Source organism: Heptranchias perlo, chromosome 26 (genome assembly GCF_035084215.1).
Source record: "Heptranchias perlo isolate sHepPer1 chromosome 26, sHepPer1.hap1, whole genome shotgun sequence".
Taxonomy (NCBI): domain Eukaryota; kingdom Metazoa; phylum Chordata; class Chondrichthyes; order Hexanchiformes; family Hexanchidae; genus Heptranchias; species Heptranchias perlo.
The window spans coordinates 23,473,492-23,496,600 of record NC_090350.1 but is presented as its reverse complement, the minus strand read 5'-3'; the positions used below and the strand labels follow the sequence as shown (position 1 = coordinate 23,496,600).

At 39.7% G+C, this 23,109-nt stretch overlaps 1 protein-coding gene across 1 annotated transcript in view; it reads right to left on the bottom strand.

Moving 5' to 3' along the window:
- Positions 1–10,500: 10,500 nt before the first annotated feature.
- Positions 10,501–23,109, bottom strand: part of LOC137342819 (transcription factor AP-2-beta-like) — a 60,493-nt gene continuing 47,884 nt past the window's right edge. Inside the window, exons 6-7 of the mRNA XM_068007005.1 lie at positions 20,443–20,584; positions 10,501–11,504 (exon numbers count right to left, since the gene is read on the bottom strand). Of these exons, the coding sequence (XP_067863106.1) occupies positions 11,213–11,504; positions 20,443–20,584 (434 nt within the window). The 3' untranslated portion in view covers positions 10,501–11,212. The remainder of the gene's footprint in view (positions 11,505–20,442; positions 20,585–23,109) is intronic.

Sequence of the window (23,109 nt, the reverse complement as noted above, 5' to 3'; positions counted from 1 at the left end):
GTAATAACTCATTTCAGAATTCGAAACATCCTTTGATAATTTTACTTAGAACATACCTTTGACTCCACCGTTTCACCATGCTACAGTGACTTAGATTTGTAGCTCAATCCAATAAATAAAGATCCTAAAAGTACATGCCATTGTATCAATACATGAGAAGCAAACAAAACAATTAGCTTGAAAGACATGATGCATGAATCTTCAATGAGATTATCACAGAAGTAAATGGATCATATGTTTTCTCAAAACTGGAAATGAAATCTGGGTAACACCAGCTAGACTTTGATAAAGAGAGCTGCTATATTACAACACTTACAAAGAATTGCAAAGAATGTACAGTACAGAAACAGGCCATTCGGCCCAACAGGTCCATGCCAGTATTTATGCTCCGCATGAAGTGATACAATAAGCTAACTTGTGGTATATTTTCAGCAGCAAAAATATTTCAGCATATCATCAGATAAGTTATTGAAGGGATTCAAGGCATCTTGAATGTAAGCGATGATACTCTGATTCAGGCAACCAACTAAGCAGAACATAGGATCATAATTATAGAATTATACACCACAGAAGGAGGCCATTTGGCCCATCACACCTCTCCCTGCTCTCTGAAAGAGTTATCCACTTAGTCTCCTTCCCCTGCCCTTTCCGCCCGTACCCTTTTAAATTTTTCAAATATTTATCTATGTCTCTTTTAAAAGCTATTATAGATTCTGTTTCCTAACAACCATCTGTGTAAAGGAATTCTCCGAACCCCTCCCTTTGCTTTTGGTAATGATTTTTAAATTTATCCACTCTAATTATGGCTAGTGGAAATTGTTTTTCCCTATTTACTTAAACAAAACTTCTAATACTTTTTGATACCTCTATTAGATGTCCTTTTAACGTTCTTTGCTCTAATGGAAAGAACCCAATTTCCCTAGTCTCTCCTAATAACTAAAGCCTCTCATCCCTGAGAACATGGCACGTATCTTCACAACATTCTTCACAGACTACAAGAAAATGGTCTTACAGCATGCAAAAAGTGTGAATTTGCTACGGAAATATTTTGGAATATTTTGGCTTAGACATCATAAAGCAGGGAATGTCATTAAACTTCAAGAAGGTCAACCTCAATGCTGCCCCAAGTGATGCATCAGAAGTCTGCAGACTTCTAGATATGGTTACTTACCGCTCCTGTGTCATTCCCAATTTGGCTACAATTACATGGCCATTGTGAAAATTAACAACTAGAGGCAGCATCTTCAAATGGGAGGACAAGAATGATCATGCCCCACTTCAGATCAAGCAATTGCTAACTAATCTTTCAAATAACACTGATAGGCCAATGGAAACCTGTATTGATGCCATTCCTATGGGCTTAGGAGCCATTCCTTATAAAGAAAGATGATCATGGTACAACTAGATCTATTACCTAAGCCGTCATTCACCCAATTCCACAGAGCAACAGCACATATAGCCAGATTTGGTGATGACTCATTACCAATTATATGCAACGATTCTACCTATACATCTATGGTCAACAATTTGCCACATTTACAGATCACAAGCCTTTGATCCTCCTATTCTCCAGGCCATTGTCTAAACTTCCTTCTAGGATCCAGTGCTGGTTGCTGAAAGCAGGGGTGGATTTAAACCTTACTGAAAGGAGATGTGAGGATCCTGTTGTGGATAATGCGACATGGGAAAATTTCAGTGATGCCCTTGATTTTGAAAGTGAGACCAAAGTTAAAAGATGATTACAATCAGGACAAGTTTATTAAATGTACAGAGTCGTACAACACCAGGTTATAGTCCAACAGCTTTAAAGCTGTTGGACTATAACCTGGTGTTGTACGACTCTGTACATTTGTCCACCCCAGTCCATCACCGGCATCTCCACATCAAGTTTATTAAAGGTTTATTTTTTATTTTTGCTAAGAAAATTAGGATGATTTCTAGTTTTACCCAAAACTTATAACATTTGAAAAATGTTAACTTAATAGCCTTTTGCAATATTTCCATCTTGAGTGCTGATTCTGCTTTTATTGATGACTGTTGGAAAGAATGGCAGAGATTATGACCTAAGCCTTTCTACATCAGATTAATGTCAGAAAAAAAACTCAGATCTAAATCACTGAAAACATTCTGCAGATTTGTGAAGATTATTTATTTTCCTTTTCTTCAATTTTCTACTCTCCTCTTTTGGAAGCCATGAATCCATTACTGGGCTTTAGTTCCAATTTGTTTCTTCACCCAAGTAACAGTTATTCCCATCTGAGCCTTAACAGTGAGTGTCTGCCTGTGAAGGACAATCCTGTCGACACCACACCCACACACTTCCAGCAGGGGATTCATGGATAGCAATCAGGTGTGAAAACCCTGGTCGATTTTTCTTTCCCTTCTGCAGGATTGCCGCGATTAATTGCAGCATCCCTGCTGCTGCCCCAGCTAACTCAGCACAGACTGGGGATCGAATCGGGTCTGTGTGGCTCAGAGACGGTGATTTAATCTCTGAGTTTTTGTGCAGGTTATTTGTAATTTGGTGACTGTTTCAACCAAGATAATTGGAGTTTATCCCTAAACGGAAATGTTTATTTCAGAGATAAAAATCGAGTTGATCAGGATCAAACTTTAAACAATGTGTCTTTGTTGCAGGACACAAGTAAGACCCAAGTACAGGCTGGAGGTGAGGGCAGTCGTTTTGAAATGTGTTTGTTAGATCTCTGAATGCGAACCTCAGATTCCTACACTGCCCGTAGTGTAGCAGCGAAATTTTCTAAGCTGTGACCCCTGCGTTCAGATGCTCGAGGCTGAAGCGCTCGCCACAGTGTGAATTGATGCAAACTGCACACCTTCAGACTAATTTGTGTTGTGGAACAACTTCAAAGCTCATCCCGTGAACAGACACGAACACAGAGAGATGAGTTGACAGTCCCCTAAAGATAATAGAAAATTATAGGGCACTGAGTAATTACAGAGCTATGCTCAGCTTCTCAGTGAGATCCCGGTTCACATTCTAGTCTCGAGTGTCATTCGCTGTTTGCTTCCCCAATATAGCAAGTTTTACCAGTCTTGGCTTGGTTACCTGGGTCAGCTGCAGGGGGGATGAGAAAACTGTCAGCCTAAGGCTCCATTCAAAACCAATCAAGGTGTGACATTAACAGCACCTGCAGAGATGTTTTCAGGTTGCAGTGTGGCAACCAGTAATAGTGTGGCCGTGGGGAGTTAACTTGTTGGGGGGGGAGACTTGGAAAGCTCCTAACTTTTCTAATAAAAGAAAGTGGAAAAGTCAAAAGTTTTTCTTATATGGTATAGAAACCTTGCAACGACAGCAAGACATTTTTTTGATCCACAGACAATTTGCAACATGCTAATCACAGTAGTAAACAATTTTACAACACCAAGTTATAGTCCAGCAATTTTATTTTAAATTCACAAGCTTTCGGAGGCTTCCCCCTTCGTCAGGTGAACGATGTGAAATGAAATCCTCGAAAATCACAGTAGTGTGGGAGGGAGCCCGTACTCCAGAGCACAAAATGGAATCATGTTATTGGATCTCTGGTTTAGTAGTAAAAGTTAAACTAAATGGCTTGGGGGAGGGGAGAACTATTACACTGGATTTCACACAGATTCCTGCTAGCATTTTAAAAGGTATTTAAGAGGACCTAATGGGAGGTAAACACTTGTCATACTTCTCAAAATTCAAGTCAAATCTAATTGACATCCAAGGGGAGAAAACACTTTACTATGTACTGCCACAGAGTGTGTATGAAGAACATGCAGATATTTTGAGTCTGTCGTCACTGTAGAGGATACAAATAACATCCAGAAATAATCGTGAATCAAGAGGTGAAAGAGAGGGAGGAACTTAAAACATTTACAATCACCAGGGAAAGGGTTCTGAAAAATTCTTAGAACTAAATGCTGACAAGTCCCCAGGTCCTGACTGACTTCATCCTAGGGTCTTAAAAGAAGTGGCTGCAGAAATAGTAGATGCATTGGTATTAATTTTCTAAAATTCCCTGGATTCTGGAAGGGCCCCATCAGATTGGAAAATAGCAAATGTAATTCCTCTATTCAAGAAAGGAGGGAGACAGAAAGTGGGAAACTACAGGCCAGTTAGGTTAACATCTGTCAAATGGAAAATGCTAGAATCTATTATTAAAGAGGTTATAGCAGGGCATTTAGAAAATCTCAATGCAATCAGGCAGAGTCAACATGGCTTTGTGAAAGGGAAATCGTGTTTAACTAATTTATTAGAGTTCTTTGAGGAAGTAACAAGCAATGTGGATAAAGGGGATCCTGTGGACGTGGTGTACTTGGATTTCCAGAAGGCTTTTGACAAGGTGCCACATCAAAGGCTACTACACAAAATAAGAGCTCGTGGTGTAGGGGGTAACATATTAACACAGATAAAGAATTGGTTAGCTAACAGGAAGCAGAGAGTAGGGTCATTTTCAGGTTGGCAAGATGTAACGAGTGGAGAGCCACAGGGATCAGTGCTTAGGCCTCAACTACTTACAATCTATATCAATGATTTGGATGAAGGGACCAAATGTATGGTTGCTAAATTTGCTGATAACACAAAGGTAGGTAGGAAAGTAACTTGTGAAGAGGACATAAGGAGTCTGCAAAGGGATATAGATAGGTTAAGTGAGTGGGCAAAAATTTGGCAGATGGAGTATAATGTGGGAAAATGTGAACGTGTCCACTTTGGCAGGAGGAATAGAAAAGTAGTATATTTAAATGGAGAGAGATTGCAAAACTCTGAGGTACAGAGGGATCTGGGTGTCCTAGTACATGAACCACAAAAAGTTAGAATGCAGGTACAGCAAGTGATTAGTAAGGCAGATGGAATTATTTGCCTTTTATTGCAAGGGGAATGTAATATAAAAGTAGAGATGTTTTGCTACAGTTGTACATGGCATTGGTCAGACCACGTCTAGAATACTGTGTGCAGTTTTGGTCTCCTTATTTAAGATAGGACATAATTGCTTTAGAGGCGGTTCAGAAAAGGTTCACTTGACTGATTCCTGGGATGAGGGGGTTATCTTATGAGGAAAAGTTGGACAAGTTGGGCCTGTATACACTGGAGTTTAGAAGAATGAGAGATGATCTTATTGAAACATATAAGATCCTGAGGGGACTTGAAGGGGTAGATGCTGAGAGGGTGTTTCGCCTTGTGGGAGAGACTAGAACTAGGGGACACAGTTTAAAAATAAGGGGTCTTCCATTTAAGACGGAGATGAGGAGAATTTTTTTCCCTCAGAGGGTCGTGAGTCTGTGGAACTCCCTTCCCCAGAGAGCGGTGGAGGCAGGGTCATTGAATATTTTTAAGGCTGGGAGTCAAAGGTTATAGTAGGTAGACGGGAAAGTAGGGTTGAGGTCACAATCAGATCAGCCATGATCTTATCAACTGGTGGAGCAGGCTCGAGGGGCCAAATAGCCTACCCCTGCTCTTAATTCATATGTTCGTATGTACTGCCATAGAATGTGTATGAAGAATATGTTCTGTCATAGAATGTGTATGGAGAACATGCTGTCATAGAATGTGTATGGAGAACATGTTCTGTCATAGAATGTGTGTGAAGAATGTTGAGCCCTCTACAAGAACGCATGTGACGAGGTTTCCCATCTCATGATCACTTGTTTGATTATTAATTTATTCTGTCCCTTCCCTTTCTCATTTAGTTACTTCTCCAAAACTATTGGCCTTTTGAAAGTAAGGTAGGAGACTGAATCAATTCACAGGGTCGTGATTTTTAATTTCTTAAACTTTTGTCGTGAGGATAGGCTTCAAAGTTTCCCTTTTTCAAACTCAGTTTACCATTCAGTTGGTACAAAACTGCACATTTGAAATATGAATCCAGTAATAATTACAATGGAATCTTGTTCTATGCATTAAGTCAGGACAGCATTTAAACCAGTCTCATTACATGAGGAGCAAACCTGGGATTTGGCAGCAGTTTATCTACATCAGGGCGTTTCCAGGAATGTGCCCATGTGACCGTTCCAATCTTTTGCTGGATTCCTGTAGTGTGACTTTACATACAGTAGTGTTGGCACTTTAAGATTATTCTCAATGTTCTCACTTGCTGACATGATTGATTGCTAAATATGTTCTCTTCGTGAGATTCTTGGGCTGTCTCTGTGAATTAACCCAAAGAGGTAGATTTCTTTTTATGTCACCTATTATAACTGCAGTTCAAAACTGTTCAGAAAATGAGTCAACCTCCTCAAAGCATTCCTTAATGTTTGCTATTGTTCTTTTTCCTCTTTTTTTAAAGCTGCAGTTTAACTCTAACCCATTCACTGCCATCCGTGTATATTTAGGCTTGAACAAAATGTCTCCGAAACAGCATTAACTCAAATGAGCCTGAGGGAAGTTATGTTGGGCAATATGATCATACAAATTCTGTCTTGAATGAACCAAATTCCTCTGTCGGCTATTATGACCAAGATGCTAATCTGTTTAAATTAAATGGGTTAACAATGCTGTCGGATAGCAGAAAAAGCAATCTGATACAAAAAGCTATTGTACAATATGTCAATGCATAATTTTCAGGCTAAATAGTTTACATTGTTCGGGAGACATCTTGTTCATAGCTCTGACGAAGAGTCTCAACAAAACCTTAACCTCTCTTTCTCTTTTCAATGCTGATCGCCCTGCTGTATATTTCCAGCATTTTCTCTTTTTATTTTAGATTTACAGTCTTTATGCTTTTCTTTTTAGCCTAACATGAATTTATACGTTAGGTTGCACCATGTTTTTTTTTAATACTGTTTTACTTCTGGGTCACATGCCATGAATAAGTTAGTGAATATGTGCAGTTAAGAGCACAAATGAGACTGAGTTCATTCCTTCCCCAGCTCATCCCATCATACAGACTCTGCTTCAGAACCCAATCTGACTGTTTTCATTATCATTGCTGCTCCACACACATATTTCTCTACTCCCTGACAAATCAGAAACTGATTAAATTCTCTGTTGGATGTTTCAACTTTATTTCATTACTGTAAAAGTGAAGGAATTTTTTTTAAGTTACATTTATTTTAGGGCTTCTTCAGCAATGCTTCATTGTTGGAGGTGCCGTCTTTCAGATGAGACATTAAACCGGGATTTTGCCTGTTCATGTGAACATAGAAGATCCCATGGCATTATTCAAAGAAATTCAGGAGTTCTCCCAGTGTCCTGGCTAAGATTTATCCCTCAAACCAACATCACCAAAACAGACTAACTGGTCATTTATCTCATTTGCAGTTTGTGGGACCTTTCTGTGCACAACTTGGCAGCTGCATTTGCCTACAAAACAGCAGTGACTACAGTTCAAAAATAATTAATTGACTCTGTAGCACCTTGGAATGTTCTGAAGATGTGAAAGGTGCTATATAAATAATGCATGTTCTTTCTTTTTGGTTAAGTTGTTCGATCCAGGATTTGCACAAAATACCTCTTTACCTTCACGTTATTGTTCAGTCATTATTTTTAAAAGTTAGACTTTGTATTGCCCTTCCCTTCAGAGTTATATTTATAAGAAGTTAAAGAAAATGTTAAAGATTATTTATAATTTTGTAGCAAATGTAACATAGTTAAGAAAGGTCAACATAACCTGGGATCAGTGCTACATTCAAAGCTTCTGCCACTAGGGGAGCTCTAAGTGACCAATGCAGATTATTTCTGGAGTCCTGCCACCCCCTGTGACTTAACTTACTTGAAACACAATGGGCTGGATCTTCTATTGAATGCTAATTCTTCAGTCCAATTTACATCAGTCGGCTATCTGGTGGCAATAGCAGTGTTCCACTGGCATCTATACTGATGCTGATGAATTACTGCCTATGGGGATAGAATAGGGGAGGTGGGGAGGGGCATGGCAGAATCACTGACTGAAAATGCCCATTTATCCTTTCCAGGACATGAGGGTGCCTTAAACACCAAGGTGCAGGACTGATTGTTACAAAAATGGACTGTTTCATCTTGCAAATTACAGCAGTCTTGTCCCTGTAAGGGTGCTAGTACTCCAATCATGTGTTCCAATGGCATTTGTGGGACAAAAGGAACCAGCTGTAATTTTATTTCCTTGCTGTTTGTGGAACCTTGCTGTTTGCAAATTGGCTGCCGCGGTCCCTTCATTACAACAGTGACCGCACTTCAAAAGTACTTCACTGGCTGTAAAGCAATTTGGGATCGCCTGAGGTTGTGAAAGGCGTTATATAAATGCAAGTTCCTTCTTTCTTTCCTTCCAGCTCACACTTAGCCACTTCCCACCTATGCCTTTCCCTTGCTGTAAGCATTTTCTGGCATTTATACCAGAGCACCAGCAAGCAATTGTTTAACTATTCACACCTAATACCCAGAACCAGCTGTGGAAACTTCCCTTTTTGTCTTTTTTTTAAATTGCAGGCTTCCCTTCTTTTAGGCCCTGAAACCATGTCATAAGATACTAGTGCAAGGATGCTTAATAAGTTTGCCTGAGATTCCCATCTGTGCCATTTTGGCAGAGGCAGTAAACACACTTATCCCCATGACTTTATTTCAGGCCCTAATCTGCAGAAAGGCATCACAGAATGGCATTTGCTGCCATGTCCTTAAATGTGCTGTAGCCCACAACTAATTATTCACAATTTCAAAATTCCCAAATAAAACAGACTGAAAATGACATGAGTTTGTAGGTTCGAGAGACTCAAGTTGTTGGATGAACATCAGCTTTACTGGCATCCATCTCATGAAGCTCATTCCTCCGTTGCTCATTCACGGCGCCAGGGATATGGACATCACTGAACTGCGCAGATAGCAGCACCCAGTTTGTATAAGAAATTCAAGTCAGAGCAGAAACATCTTGTAGGCCAGTTACTTTTCACACTTTGTGTTGATACAAAGTGGTTTTCACTTCATATCAATGCAAAATGATAAGACTCAGGTGTTAAGTCATCTGAACTGAATTTAGGTGATTCTAGATACTTTTAAAGTTCATCATTAACCTTTTCAAAGTTAGCAGACAGCTGATAGTCTTCATATTTTCCTGACTCGGTAACGATGCACAGTTAGCAGTGTAACTTGATTCTGCCAGTTCCATATTGTTCTAAGCAGGTACCTGTGGTATAAATGCCCACTAACACAAAAGTAGCATTATATTTTCTAAAAGGAATACATTAGAATACATTAGTAATCAGTAATCAGGTCTCTTTATATAGCAAATACTTCCTTATGGACAAAGCAGCTTCATTGGTTTCTCAATTGGATTGAGGCAGGAGGAGTGATTCATAATCATTTTGTTAATTTTTAGGCTTAGAACAGACTTCCACTGATTCAGCATGCAGCCAATTCTTAGGCCTAGCTTATTCGTCTGCCCATCCAGCATGGATCAAAAACACCCGAGTTGGATCCACATGGAGACCTTCAGTGTTATTTAGTCTTAGATCTCACAAAGTTTCAATAAGGACTACTATATACAAGCCTGTAATAGGTTTAATTCCACACTCTAGATTCACCTTACACAATGTTGGCAATCAGGAAACAATTTGAATTGTTCCTGAAAATGTATTTTTGGTTTGCTGGACTGTACCTTACTTCATTTTTAAGGTACTTGCTCAAAGACATGGGTTTGATTTTGTTATAATATAGAATGTGTTTGTACCTCAAGGCAACTCTTGATCGATTGTTCCTTAAGCCCAATGGACACCAGTGGAAGGTTATAATACACCCTATTACACAGCACCTAGGGCTGCACTTCCCCAGGGGGGAGAGCAGTGAGGCCTCACTACTAGTGGTAATAGTGAGATATACTATCACAATTATTTTGCAGTGCCTGCAGCAATTATCAGTTTTGAATATTTAAATAATCTACTGGTGGTATTCTGGTGTTGGGCAAAAAGGAATACCATCAGAAGAATGGGATGGGGGATGGGCATGTTCTGCCCAGAGTTGAAGTGCGGATTGCATGAGAAAGCACGTATCAGGACTTCTGCCTATGGGATGCCTCGTGTTGTATCTTTTACAGGGCCCAGTGCTTTTTTTTGACAAAAAATATTTGATGATATGACCCGCCCTATTTGCTGTTATCACCGTTGTTATTTAAATTTTGAAAACATGGGTTACAGAGTGGGTAATTGTCCACCCTACCCTGGGTTACTCCATATTGACCGCAGTAACGATAAAGAATTTCTGCTACTATGGATGTCAAAGGGATCATGTTTGATCCAGGTCATCGTTGCTACTGCCAGTTTTTTAAAAAATGGATGGTGGAAGTTCCATCAGCTGCTGGAAAACCCAGGCCCTTTGATTTTTTATAATATTATTCAACTGAAGTGAGCATTTTAATTTTAGCACTGTTTAAATTATCTTAATTTATTAACAAGACAGGATTCCCCATGAGTTAAAAACCCAAACATGGATTCAGTTTAAACCTCCCTTTTTTTGTTTTGCAGGGCATGGGGGGGGCACGGGGGGAAGTTTACAAAATCTTACAATGTGCCGACAACAGCACTTGCATTACATGAAAGAAATATATAATAGAATTGTTCTGTATAGCAGCACAATTTATTCAACAATTTATGAAACACTCTAGACAAACAAATTAAGAGATTTATAACCTCGTACCTCACACGCCACCGTTTCAAAATATGTTTCAGGAACACATTCACAAATATTCCTCTGTGCATCACTTCCACAAGAAAATACAATGACCTATACACAGATACTGCCAGTCTGTCTTTATCCTGTGCCTGAAACCCCAAGTTAAAAAAAAATCTAAAAGCAAAGTCTTCATCTCCTATCACTCACAGCAGAAAAACCAGGTCAGCAGATAAATAGCTTGCACGGGTCTATTTAAAGTTCCCATTTAATTACACATAAATAAATATATACATATGGAACACTATTTGCTTGCTCTGCTGAGGCTGATGCTCCAAGCTTGTGCTTTATTAATGTCTTGCCATGTTAATGTTCCCAAATTCTGGTTCAATTGTCCCAAGATAATTCAATGCGCATGTCATTGACTGAGATAAGCCTGGGCTCAGGCCTTATTTGGTCCCGATAAAACCAGGCTAACTCTTTTCTCCTGCTTCTTCCTCTTTTTCTTGCCTCAATTAGAAAGTTGTCACTGCGCAGCCACCTCAACACAATCCTCCTGATGATTTTTTTTTTGTCCTTTTTTTTTAATTGCACGTTGAATGACTGTTTAATCTCTTTAATAATTAGAACAGTTTGGTCCATGCCATCTGTCCCCGGTTATTTCCGATGTTTGGCCTCTTTGTCTGTGCTTTTAGTCCCGGATTCCCCCGAGGGATGGCTGTTGGATGAGCTCAGGAACATCTTATCCAGCCCCTTTATAGCCTCCACCAGGTAATTCTGGAAGGCGGTTAACGCGGCGATGATGGCGGGACTCCCGAAACCATGTGTAATCAGGCTGAAGTGAGTCAGGCAGCTCTGGACTCCCCCTTCAAGGATTGCTGAGGGGCGGCTGTTTCCTAATGGGGAGCGGTCCTGAGCCAATAAATCTGTGAACTCTTTACAGATCTGCCTGAAAAAAAAGGAAATAGGAACATTAAGTTTTGGCTGCTAAGAAATAAACGTGTTGAAATCACACTGTGCAGTAGTAAGGAGAGCTTTAAAACATTTTTATTAAACTGCTATTTTAAATAAGGCATTAATTTACTTATTTTAAATAGATCAACACCTTTGTTCAAACAGTAGAGAAAACAATTTTATACCATCACATTCATCACTACGGCCACTATTTTTGAATTTACTCCCATTAAATATTGTAGGCCCCTTCGGACTAATGTGACTTTATTCCCTCCTCTTTTGCTGCAATAGAAAGAGTTTCATTTTCAAAATTGTTAGAAAGAAATGTGAATGACTTTGGAGTCCATTTCTTTTTACATTAAATTGGCTTAAATAGTACACACTGATGGCACTGAAGCAGAAATGTCTCATGAGATTTAGCCTGACAATGTGAGCGAACTGAGCTAACAGCACTAGATAAATCCAGAGTCTATCAATATAATATCAGCTCCTAGAATGGATTCTTTCTCCCCTCACTGAAGGACCCAGTGGGACCAGTTTTCCTCTTAAAGCCTCATGTGCACCAATTTCCAGGGTGTTAGGCAGGAAAATAGGCCCGTAAGGCCAGGTCTCCAGCCTATTTGGGCCTGATATGCATTTCCTGGGGAATCCCTGATGTGGGTAGGAAGCTCCTGCCTGAAACAGGTGGAAGCATTGAAATTGTTTGTAAATGATGTCATTCTTCTCGTGTTACTTTCCAGGAATTCCATTGGGCAGCCACCTGCTCCGAAGATCACCCATGGACAGCGCATTAGAGTCACATGATCTGTAAAGGTACAGCCAGCAACCTCCTGGGTTTCCCGTTATGTCTATGGTGCAGCACTGAGGAGATCATTTGGTTGCTGTTCCTCACAGCTGTCAGCAGATCAAAAAACTGCTGGAAATTTACACTGTGATGTGCCTTTAAGGCCTAGAGCAGGGCATAACTTCCCTCCCCACTTTGGAGCAGTGGTCCCAATCTCTCACTCATTCAGGGCATATAAGTGAGCTGAACCCAGAAATATAGCCAGGCTCAGCTCAGGTTGAGTCAGACACTTGTGAAAAGCACATCACCCGACTTATAGTGGGATGACAAAATCAACCCCAGTAACTCCTTAGTAACAGGCATCAGTGATGTCATTGGCACTCGCTTCTAAAAATATCCAAAATTCAACAAAAATAGAGAAAAAGAATGTTAAAGTGAACCATACTTCTCCATAACCATTTTGTTTTTAAACAGAAGTGATGTAACCTTTTAACGTTTTCCTTTGGCAAAACTGAAACAATCCATCAGTTTTATTAGGTTCCTTTTTATTGTTGGTGCATTTTCGTTTCTGGTAAGTCTTTTTAAAGTTCCAGTTGTATTTATAGCAATGTCATGATCAGTGAGATGTCATTAATATCAGAAGTGCACTCTTGTAGGAAAGTAAGTTTGCAGATTTATCTCCATTTACAGTTACTGCACTGGGAGTCAGGCACAGCACAGTAGGCCCAGTAGTCAGTCTTTCCATTCACATTAATTACACTGGATCTAATGTAGAAGCATCCTTCTAGATAGATGGTTCTATGGACAGGTTTGTTCCTGTTTACAATCAAAAAAGTTCAAACAAATTGTATATTTGGAGTCAGGAAGGTTTTCATTTCAAGGAGGGAGGTCACAATTCAAAATGCAACACTCCATGCAGAACTGTCAACATTTATGTTGTGTTACAACCTCGGTCTGATTGAACAAGCACACCATTGTCTGAGTGGCACTTTACACACCACACTGGCTGGATATCCAAACCTGGACATGGGTCAGATCATGCACCAAGTGAATCGTATGAGGTTGTCCTCATCAAGGGGAGAGGTCAGAGAGGGGTTGGCTGCTCTTGTATACCTCCCAGCAGCCAGCTGAGCTACGCCAAAGGCCTGGGAACAGCTTCAAGTCTGGCCTCTCAGCCAGGAGGTTCTACTGTGTGTGTCATGGAAAAATTATAAAGATTGTGAAAAAATATCTTTTGGAACAGCAAAAAGAAAGCGCCAAAAAAAAAAGAGGTAAACTAAAGCTGGATTTGGACAGACTCCATGCTGCTGAGTGTCAAGTACAAGGACCATGCGTACAACACTGGCTTTTAAAATAAGATTTACTCCTCTCACAATACCCACAGGATATGGAAACAAAATGTGAAATAATTATAGGCCACGGATTATAACGGATACAAATGTCTGGCAGTGAGTTACCAGGCAGTAATTCAATTAAGGGGTTCTGATGTCACCATAAACCACGAGAGCAAAGTGGCTTACGAACCTCAGTAGAACCACAAGATTGAACTGCTGCATTAAATTTACTACCAGACATTTGTTATCCTTTATAATATAGAGTCTATAATTATTTCCCATTTGACTTTTTAAAATTCTGTGGTAGGCTTACTAAGCTCAGTAAAGGTGGCGTAACGTAAATGAGAAAGTGATGAAGATGGGAAGGATTCAAGACCTGAAGGCACATGGTGATATGTGATACTGCACAGTTCAGTTCAACATCATAATATCAAGTATTATCCAGCAGCAGATTGTAGGAAACACATAACACACTATAATACATTTGGTGTATTATAGTGTGATACTATAATCATACATGCTATGATATATTAAGTAATGATTTACAACACATTGTACAATTCACTAGTTGATCTCACACATTGTTGCTCATAGGTAATCTGCGAACTAGTGCAATGTTGTGATATTCAGCTGCTAAGATGAATCTGACTTTAACCTAACCTGTCTTTTTAAGGCCACTGTTCAGATACTCCCTGGAGGGAAGTGATCTAAATAGGCACATCCTGAAGTCATTTGAAGGCTGAAAACTGGGGGAAATTTCTCTAGATTGGCAGCTACTTATAAATTCCTGTCTCCTGCTCTAGGGGAGCGTACAGATTATCAGAGAAATCAACAGGAAATGGATGTTTTCTTCTTTTTTGTCCACAATTCTGACACTTTGAAGTGTGACAGAAATGTACGAGACTTTTATATACCTTAGCAGATGTACATGGAAGTCAGTTGATAAAACAGTTTCATAAGGGCAGAAATGTTAAAAAAAAGCAATGTATAATCTGCTATTCTGCTGGTGAAATGGACTTTAAGGACACAAAGTCTAATTGTTAAGTAAAGTCTCCGGTCATTCACAGTTTAATTACTACTTGGTCAGGGAACTTTGCACATCAGAATACAAAGCCTCCGGTCAGTCAGAAAATACTTCTTGTTTCGTCAGGAAACTTTTCATATTGGAATGTGAAGTCTCACATCAGTAATTGTTTTTGGAATTTTAAGTGTAAACAAAATAAAGCACAGGTTCTATAAATCATCTGCCTTCATCCATCTCTCTGAACTAAACACTTTGAAGTAAAAACAAGAGGCTGAATATAGTTTTGATGTGAAGCTCTTATTCAAAAAAAATTTCTTAAATTCATCTTCCAGCTTGTCTTGATATCATTTGGATAAACAAACTGTTATAGCCTGAGTAAAGATACAATTTGCCATTTGTACTGATGAAAATAAATACACTTTCTTTGAACAGAACAGTAATAGTTTATGAATAAATACAGCACAGATGGTGCATTCACTAGTTTTCACACTGCCTCTGAATTTTAAAAAAATAAGCTTTTAAAATTAATTCTCCAGCTTTTTTTCCCCATTGAGAACAACGAAGAAACTCAGAAATCCCATTATAGCATGAGGAAAGGCATACTTCCACTTGCACTGAGAAAATCATATTAATGTTGGGAAATTCTTCACACTACATGCTCAGATTGTAGCATCATGGGAATTGCAAGCACAGGTGTAGTTGGTAACTCTCTTCAGCTGACAGAGTGATAGCTCTGGGAAAAATATCAACAGCAAAGCCTAGGCTTTGAGAGATGGCTAAAGTCTCCAAGTAAAAATCTTAATTATGATACTCAAAAACACAAAAGACAATTTTTACAGCTGAGTTTTATAATAGTATTGGGAACTATATAATGTTTAAAATGTTTTTATTATGCTAGAAATTTTGAACCCACAGTCACGTAGCCTAAGGGGTAAACAAATGGTGGACCAAAGAATTTTTGCTAAGTATTCTTAAAGATTTGATTGATTTGCCTTTTCTTTTGGTAGAATCTTCTGACTGATCATTTAAGCCTGGTTGTTTTCAAAAGTTCTTTGTAGTTTCTCACTGGTAATTTTCCAAGCCACTTTCCTTACTTTTCATCCACACATTTCCTGATTCCTCAGTTCTGATTTGTCCCTATTTATTTGCATTCAATCAGCAAACTATGATACCAGAATGTGACATCTGACATGTGTCAGACAGGAAGTGTGCTGAGGCACTGATTTTATAATTTGAAAGATGGGTACATTCTGAAATATTGCTCACTATATAATAAATATTATGAAATATGCACAATATAATATACTATTATACTCTATATGATTTGTTCTGATACACTTTGTACTATATAATATATATTGTGATATATATAATATTTTACAATATGCTGGATGGTGCACAGTGTTTTGTATACTGTGCCCTAGAATGGTAAGAAGAGGGTTCCCATCATGATTCTCCCATATCATGTGCTTCTGATTTCAATCATGTCACCATGAGAAGCTGTTATAACAACTGAGGCTCTTCCTCACAGGGGAGATGGGAAAATTGGAAGGTCTCTCTGCTGCCAGCTCTAAAGCAGCAATGAACACAGCCTGGGAGCAGGTCTGAAGACTGTCCTCATGTCCACAGGAAAAGTCAGAGGAAATAATACAAAAAAGCACAATTTACGACAATTTACTGCATTTATGTTATACTATATAATATATTATGATACTGCATATATATAAAAATAGCAGGTTCCACTCATTGCCTTTTTTATTGTTATTTTTCTTTCTGACATCTTTATTGTTTTCAATAGATTCATCACTCACTTATCTGGAAATGTCACCAGGAAATTCATTCTCGATTCCCATTTTCAGTCGTTCTATCTGAATACAATATTATCACATATACAGACACCCAGTCAGAATTACTAAATGATATTGGCTCCATTGAAACAGGTAATCAAACCCTGGGCAAAATTGCAATATCCACTGCTGCCTGGAATCACGGTCTCATTTTCCATGGGTTGTGCTAAACAATAGTTCAGCTAGAAAGCTTACTGGGGAAAACATCACACTCAAATGAAACCCTAATACTGTCATTTCTTGCCTAGTGTCACTTACTAGCGGATCTGGCAAATTGATGGTGACAGTAACAGGGATCCAATAATACACCAATTTTATGAAATGTTGTGAAGGTTACTCTTCCAAGAAAATTTAATGATATCACAGTGTTAAGCCCTGTGGGTCCAAGGTTGTTGGCAGGTGTACAAATTCCTGTTCAAACAAAATACACCCTGACGGCAATGCTTGAAAAACATTACATCATGACCTATTAATTAATACCAGACAGGGAAATTTGCCAGTTATTCCCCCATAGACACATGCACACACCAGATACTGCACTGATATATCAACAGGGCAAAACGTTACTAAGCTAGAGCCCAGCCCGTGGGCATATAAAACACCCTCTGTTTGACTGGATGATGATCCTGCCTTCTGCGTAAATATCAACCATTTTCACTGGATAGATGACAATAACAAAAGCTGCCCCAGGAAATTCCAAAGTAATCTGCAGGCGAGTGCAGTGGAGGGAAGCAAGTGAGCTGCATCACCACTGGGTGACATATCTTACCCACAACCTCAATACTAATGAGAGCCGTAGATAGTTACTCTGTATCGAAACTATCTCTGATATACCCTGGCAATAATAACAAACAAATGAATTCCCTTTCATCAGTACTCAACTGTAGAAAAGACTTTGCGTCAAGAGTGATATATTAGTGAGCCTTGTTTATCTTTTTAATTTTGTCTCCTTCACTTCTGAAGGCGCTGAGCCAGTTCCATGGGTACTGATGGCCCTCCAATACCACACCAAATGGCCATTCTTGATGAGTGAGCCTGGATAGTGAATGTTGGCTCCTTGTGCAAGTCATCACAGGCATCCTGTTTTCACCCAGTGTTCACATGCGCACACGCACAGGTATTTTCCCTCACTGGGCTGCACACTTGCATATTCCCCCTCCTTTGCTTAAGAACACCGAAGTAAATTGTAGCACTATTATTACCATCCTAGCTAAGATTAGGGGACTGCAGGTCAGACCTGGGACCTTCCTGAATGGTTCCACATTGGACATGAAGCCCTCCCACCTTTTGGTTTTTTTTATTTTAACCTTGTGACTAACTTACAGCCACAATCATTACCACTCCACAGTTGACAGTGCATTTAGTTCACATTTATACCCCACTCCCATCAAAAAAAAATTCACTTCTGAGGGCTGGTTTTCCTCTGCCATGCTCCCAAATAGCCCCCAAAAAACAGGTGCAACACAGAGGAAAAACAGGCACTAATCCATTCTGCTCCTGAAAAGCACTACACATGAGTTTCTTGTGTGGCTTATTTGATGTCTGCATCTTGACTGTGCCTGGAAAGGATGCAGCAATGTTAATTTCATACAGATGAATGTCAGACACCTCTGCACTCAGATTTCCTCTAATAGTTCTGGGTGCAGTTCGGGAGCAACTGGTCCCAGGCAAACCTGTCGCTACTAATTCCAGAGCTGCTGTTTCGATGCTGTCTGTCTTAAAGAACTGGCCGGTATTGTCAAGAAAGGTGGGTTTTTTTGGCTTTTTGAATAAAAATGGGGTTGTTGCTTCATGATTTGTTGAAGAATCCAGTTATTCTTTTACACCTAGTGATGGAGGCCATGTTCAGTACTTTGACCCCGCCCCCACTTTGTGCAAATCGATTATTTGGAGGCAGATAAGAGGAAGCCACCACAAGCCCCCCTGCTGAAGTCATTCACCTCAGCCTCTTCTGAGTTATTTACAACTGTTTCCCTACTCCACAGAGTAGAATTCCCCCCTCCCCTGACCTTACAACTGTACCTGGAATAAAGAGAAGCTTCATGGTCAAACCTGCACCCTTCTCCTCTTCCCATATCATCATTCTTCATTCCGACGTTCGTTTTCCCTGTCTCCCTACCCACTGCCTGGCACCAAGGTGTTGCCCTCTTACTAGCTCCCTCCAAGGTAGACTGCAGTGGTGCCTGGTCAGTACAGCAGCAAATACGTATTCACAGGGAATAGCACCTTTAAATAAACGTGAAGACCAACAACATGCAATTCACAGCTTCTGGCACACATACATTAATTTAAGAACTTGCCATTTTTCATCGGTATGTGTTCAGGTAAAAATCCTGCCCCGAAACCTGCAAAAAATAAAATCTTTCTGGTTCTCCCATGGGGCTTTAAACTATACCTGCCCCTTTAATGGTGCTGGTGCCTTTAAGTGCCTGGAAGCACCCAGACCTCCTCCAGTCTTCATGACTGTGACCAATAGTGTGCCCCGAGGGCGGCCACATTACACATCCTTTATTTTAATTAGGCCTGAGAGCAAATTTGGACGCTGAGCTCTGGTTCTGACAAAGACCGATTCCAGTGCACTTGGCAGTAATTGCTCCTGGACAGTGCTAGGAAAGGAACATCGACTCTCTGGTGTTTTGAGCAGCCTGGCACCTTTAAAAAAAAGTCACAAGAGGCCAAAAATAATGTACCTTTAAGGGCTATATTGTCCTCTATTTTTAAAGGTTGGGAGCCATGCTCATTTCTCATTGTAATTTGTGAGCAAACAAGATTGCGGAAACATCTGGTTCTTGAGAATAGGATTTTGTTAATGGTAACGAGAAAATAACAGCCAATCATACTGCACCTTCAAAAAATGATCTTTTAACTCTTCTCAAGCAGCTAATGCGTCACTGCATAAATGTAGAACAGTGTGCTTCTACAGCTGTGGAATGGGCATCTTTGAGGAAAATAGCTCAATGCAAAGTTCAAACCAGCAGACTTACTGACAAGCTGGCAACATGCTTGCATGTGCTGGAAATCTATTGATAGTTATACTTATTTATAGTCAATGGGAAAAATTCCACCCACTCTTTTTTAAATCTGTTTTTAAATTTTCAATTGTATGTACAAGAGTATCCACTTCTTTTAAGTAGCATGTTATGACTCTATATTATTTGTTTAACTCACAGTTTGGATGTATTACCACTGAGGCCTTGCAACGCAGGCTTTATAAATTATTGTGTTTCAAGTAAACAAAAACTATATTTTGTCTTTTAGAATTGCATTGCCTGACTGCTGAGTGACCTTTATCAGCACTGTGGCTGCCCTTTATCCTCCAGTTAATTATGTACTGGAATAAGAGACAGGAAAACCTGAAATCTAAGTGCTTCAATCAGCTCAAAGTACAGTATTCCATTGTGGAAACATCTGCAGACTGCACAAGATTATTGCTATTAAATGTAAAGAGTATTGATTAGAATAGTAGGATCCTGTCAGGATTGAGAGCCTCAATTCTGACCACAGAGCCTTTGGATAAAATTCTGACTCTAATAGTGTTGCATAAATCCTGACTCTAATAATTAGAACAGATGAGACTGAATGCCTCTGTTTCAACATGAACCTTGTCAAGAAGAGTCCTTGGGATTAAACCTTTCATGTCAAACGGTTGAACTTCTGTATCATGGTAACAGCGTACGAATCTTATGATTTCTCAGTTAATCTAGAAATCACCACTATAAGGAAATGCTTTGGAATTCCTTGCCTTTCAGTTATTCTGCTTTGGCACATTCAGCATTAGAAGTTTACAGGACATTAGTTTTGAAGATGTTCTAGCTGAATTTTGACAACGACAAAGGATGTTCACTATACAAAAAGGTCTGGTTTGAACAGCCAGTGCCCAGTTTAAGTGCACTTTATTATCTGCTTGACTGGGGAAAGATGTATATTGCAAGTCTGGTACTCACTTGGTAGCAAGCAGCATGTTTTTTCGAGCATGGAGCTCAGTTGGGTCCGAATGTTGTCGGGTCAGGAATTCTGCCGCTGCCTTTGCAGGGAACTCAGTCTCGGAAACGTACCCAAAATCCCGGGCCAAGTGCACAGCCTCTCCTACAGAAAGCAAAACAGAAAAAAGAGTGAGAGGAGCCATTTAGAATTGGAGAAGAGGAACAAAATTTATTAAGCATGAAGTCAGAGAAATACAACAACTAATTTCTCTCCCTGGCATCTCACAAAGGTCGGTATGACATTGAGCTGAGCTTCAAACCGCAGCCTATCCAATACCAAGATGAAATATTTTCACCTCCCTAACATTGCCTGCATCTGTCCCTACCTCACCACACTGCTGCTAAAACTCTAACTGAAGCTTATGACATCTCCAGGTTCAGCCTCTCCAATGTTCTCCTAGCCAGTGTCCAGAGCTCCACCCTCCACTCCAACTCTTTCAGAACTCTGCATCTGCATCTATCCTGTGCTAAGTCCCACTCACCCATCACCTTGGCCTTTTTAAACTTCATTGGCTCCCAATCCCCTCGCACATTGATTTCAAAATCCCGATGCTTGTTTATAATTTCCGCCATGGCCTTACCCCACCCTTCTTCTGCAACTTCCTCCAGCTGTATGTCCCAGCTCACATTCCACACTTCTGATTCTATCGTGCTTACTCCCTTCTTTTCCCATATGGATGGCCCTTGAGCCATCACTCTCCTGAGCTCTGGAATTCTCTTCCTAAACATGGATACATCACTCCCCACCCTCAAAAGTCTCCTCAATATGTATTTCTTGGATCACCAGTAGCCTTCCCTAATTCTCCAACCTAACTCCTGCATCGTGTTCATTTCCCCTTCCCCTTTGTCCCTCTTGAAATGTTTTGCAACAAAACAACAAAATCCAGTGCAGCCTTTTAGTAACAATGCCAGCTTGTTGGATTCCCAGATGGGAGAGCCAGTGCTTGAATCCCAGACTTGGGTTTCCCTTTGCAGATGCATTTGATAGTAATCACCAGGTTGTCTTAGATAAGCAATGGTGGCTTAGTGCATTGCTCAAAAGCACCTTCATGCAACCAACCAAGGGCAATCCTGGGATTCCATCAAGAATGCAAGGACCTAACTCACAAGCAGGAAACAAAAAAAAACCCAATGAAGTTAGTTTAAGAAAAAAACAATGATATTCCCAGGTAGGACTGAGCCTATGTAACAGTTCTCATCAGTCTTATACATTGTGAGAAGCATCTGGCTGAGAGCGTTACCTTTAATTGATCCAGCTGAAAATCATTTGCGAAACATTGGAAAAAAACTATTTGGTATTCAAAGGGTTAACAGCTGGATGCCTTCCAGTGAACACTCACCTCTCCTCTGTTTGACATTAAGGGAGCAAGAATGCTGAGCTTTAGATGCCTTTCAAGTAGTGACAGCAATTTATTCTCAACAAGTTTACAAAATAAAAAGACCTTCACTAAAGTATGTATCCCTGAATGGTTCCATACTTTGTCCGACAACAACATTGAACAAAATAATTACAAATTTAGAAATAAGAAAGGAATTTAGTTTTATACTATCATTACATATTTTCTCAAGCAGAATCTGCTGTAAATGTTAATGGCTTCATGCTCCAATTTAAAATATTAAAAAATCAAAAAAATTATGTTAGTATTAGTAATTCAGCAATGTTTTATTGGCTTATTTGACATTTTACATTCTGGAGCTGACATCTAAATGCTTAAATAAGCACTCCCTTCATGAAATATATATCTTCTTTGTTTCCCAAACACTGTAATGCCATGATGTCAAATCACATCTCACAAGATGCCGTTGCATCATTTGAATGTTATGACAAAAAAGACACATGACCGTTTCACTATTCTTCCTCCCCAGGCACAGTTTGTGCATCCTTAAAATATTGAAAGGTTCAGCTGTTGCAAGTTTCAGGTGTGTAGCTAGTGAGATGGAACATAAGTCCCGAGAGGTGACACTGAGCTTGCATGGAGTATTGGTTCAGCCCCACCTGCAGTAGCGTATATCATTCTGGTCACTGTACTACAAGAGGAACAGCTCCATTTTGGAGAAAGTACATAGAGAACAATGAAACTAAGAGTTAGGAAACTGGGAATTTTACACTAAAGAAAAGGCTTGGGCGAGACGTTATCGAAGTTTCAGGATCCTAAGAGGTACAAATAAATTGAACCCGAATAAATTGTTTGACATAACCACAAATTCTGTAACCAAGGCACAGACTCAAGCTCAGAAGAGGGAAGGTGAATAGACAGTTTAGGTTAATTGCTTCACACAAAGAGTGGTGAATATGTAGAATAGAGCACCCACAGAGATAGTGAAGGCAGATAGTGCTGGCAAATTCACAAGGGAGCGGGGTCGTTTTTTGGCAGAAGTGATTGAGGCGTGTAAGGGATAAAGCACAATATGGTGCTTTCTGAATTTTGGGACTAATCAGATGGACTACAAATTTTCTAAGATGTACATTTTGGTTTAAGATTTAGCTTGGCTCTGGATTCTTCAATTCTGTCAAGAGTACATAAACCCTCAGAGAAACCATATACCAACTTAACCTGATACAATTGTTGCAATTAGTTTGTCTAAGACAGATATTTGAGCAAGTACCCTACAAATTTACTTTGATAT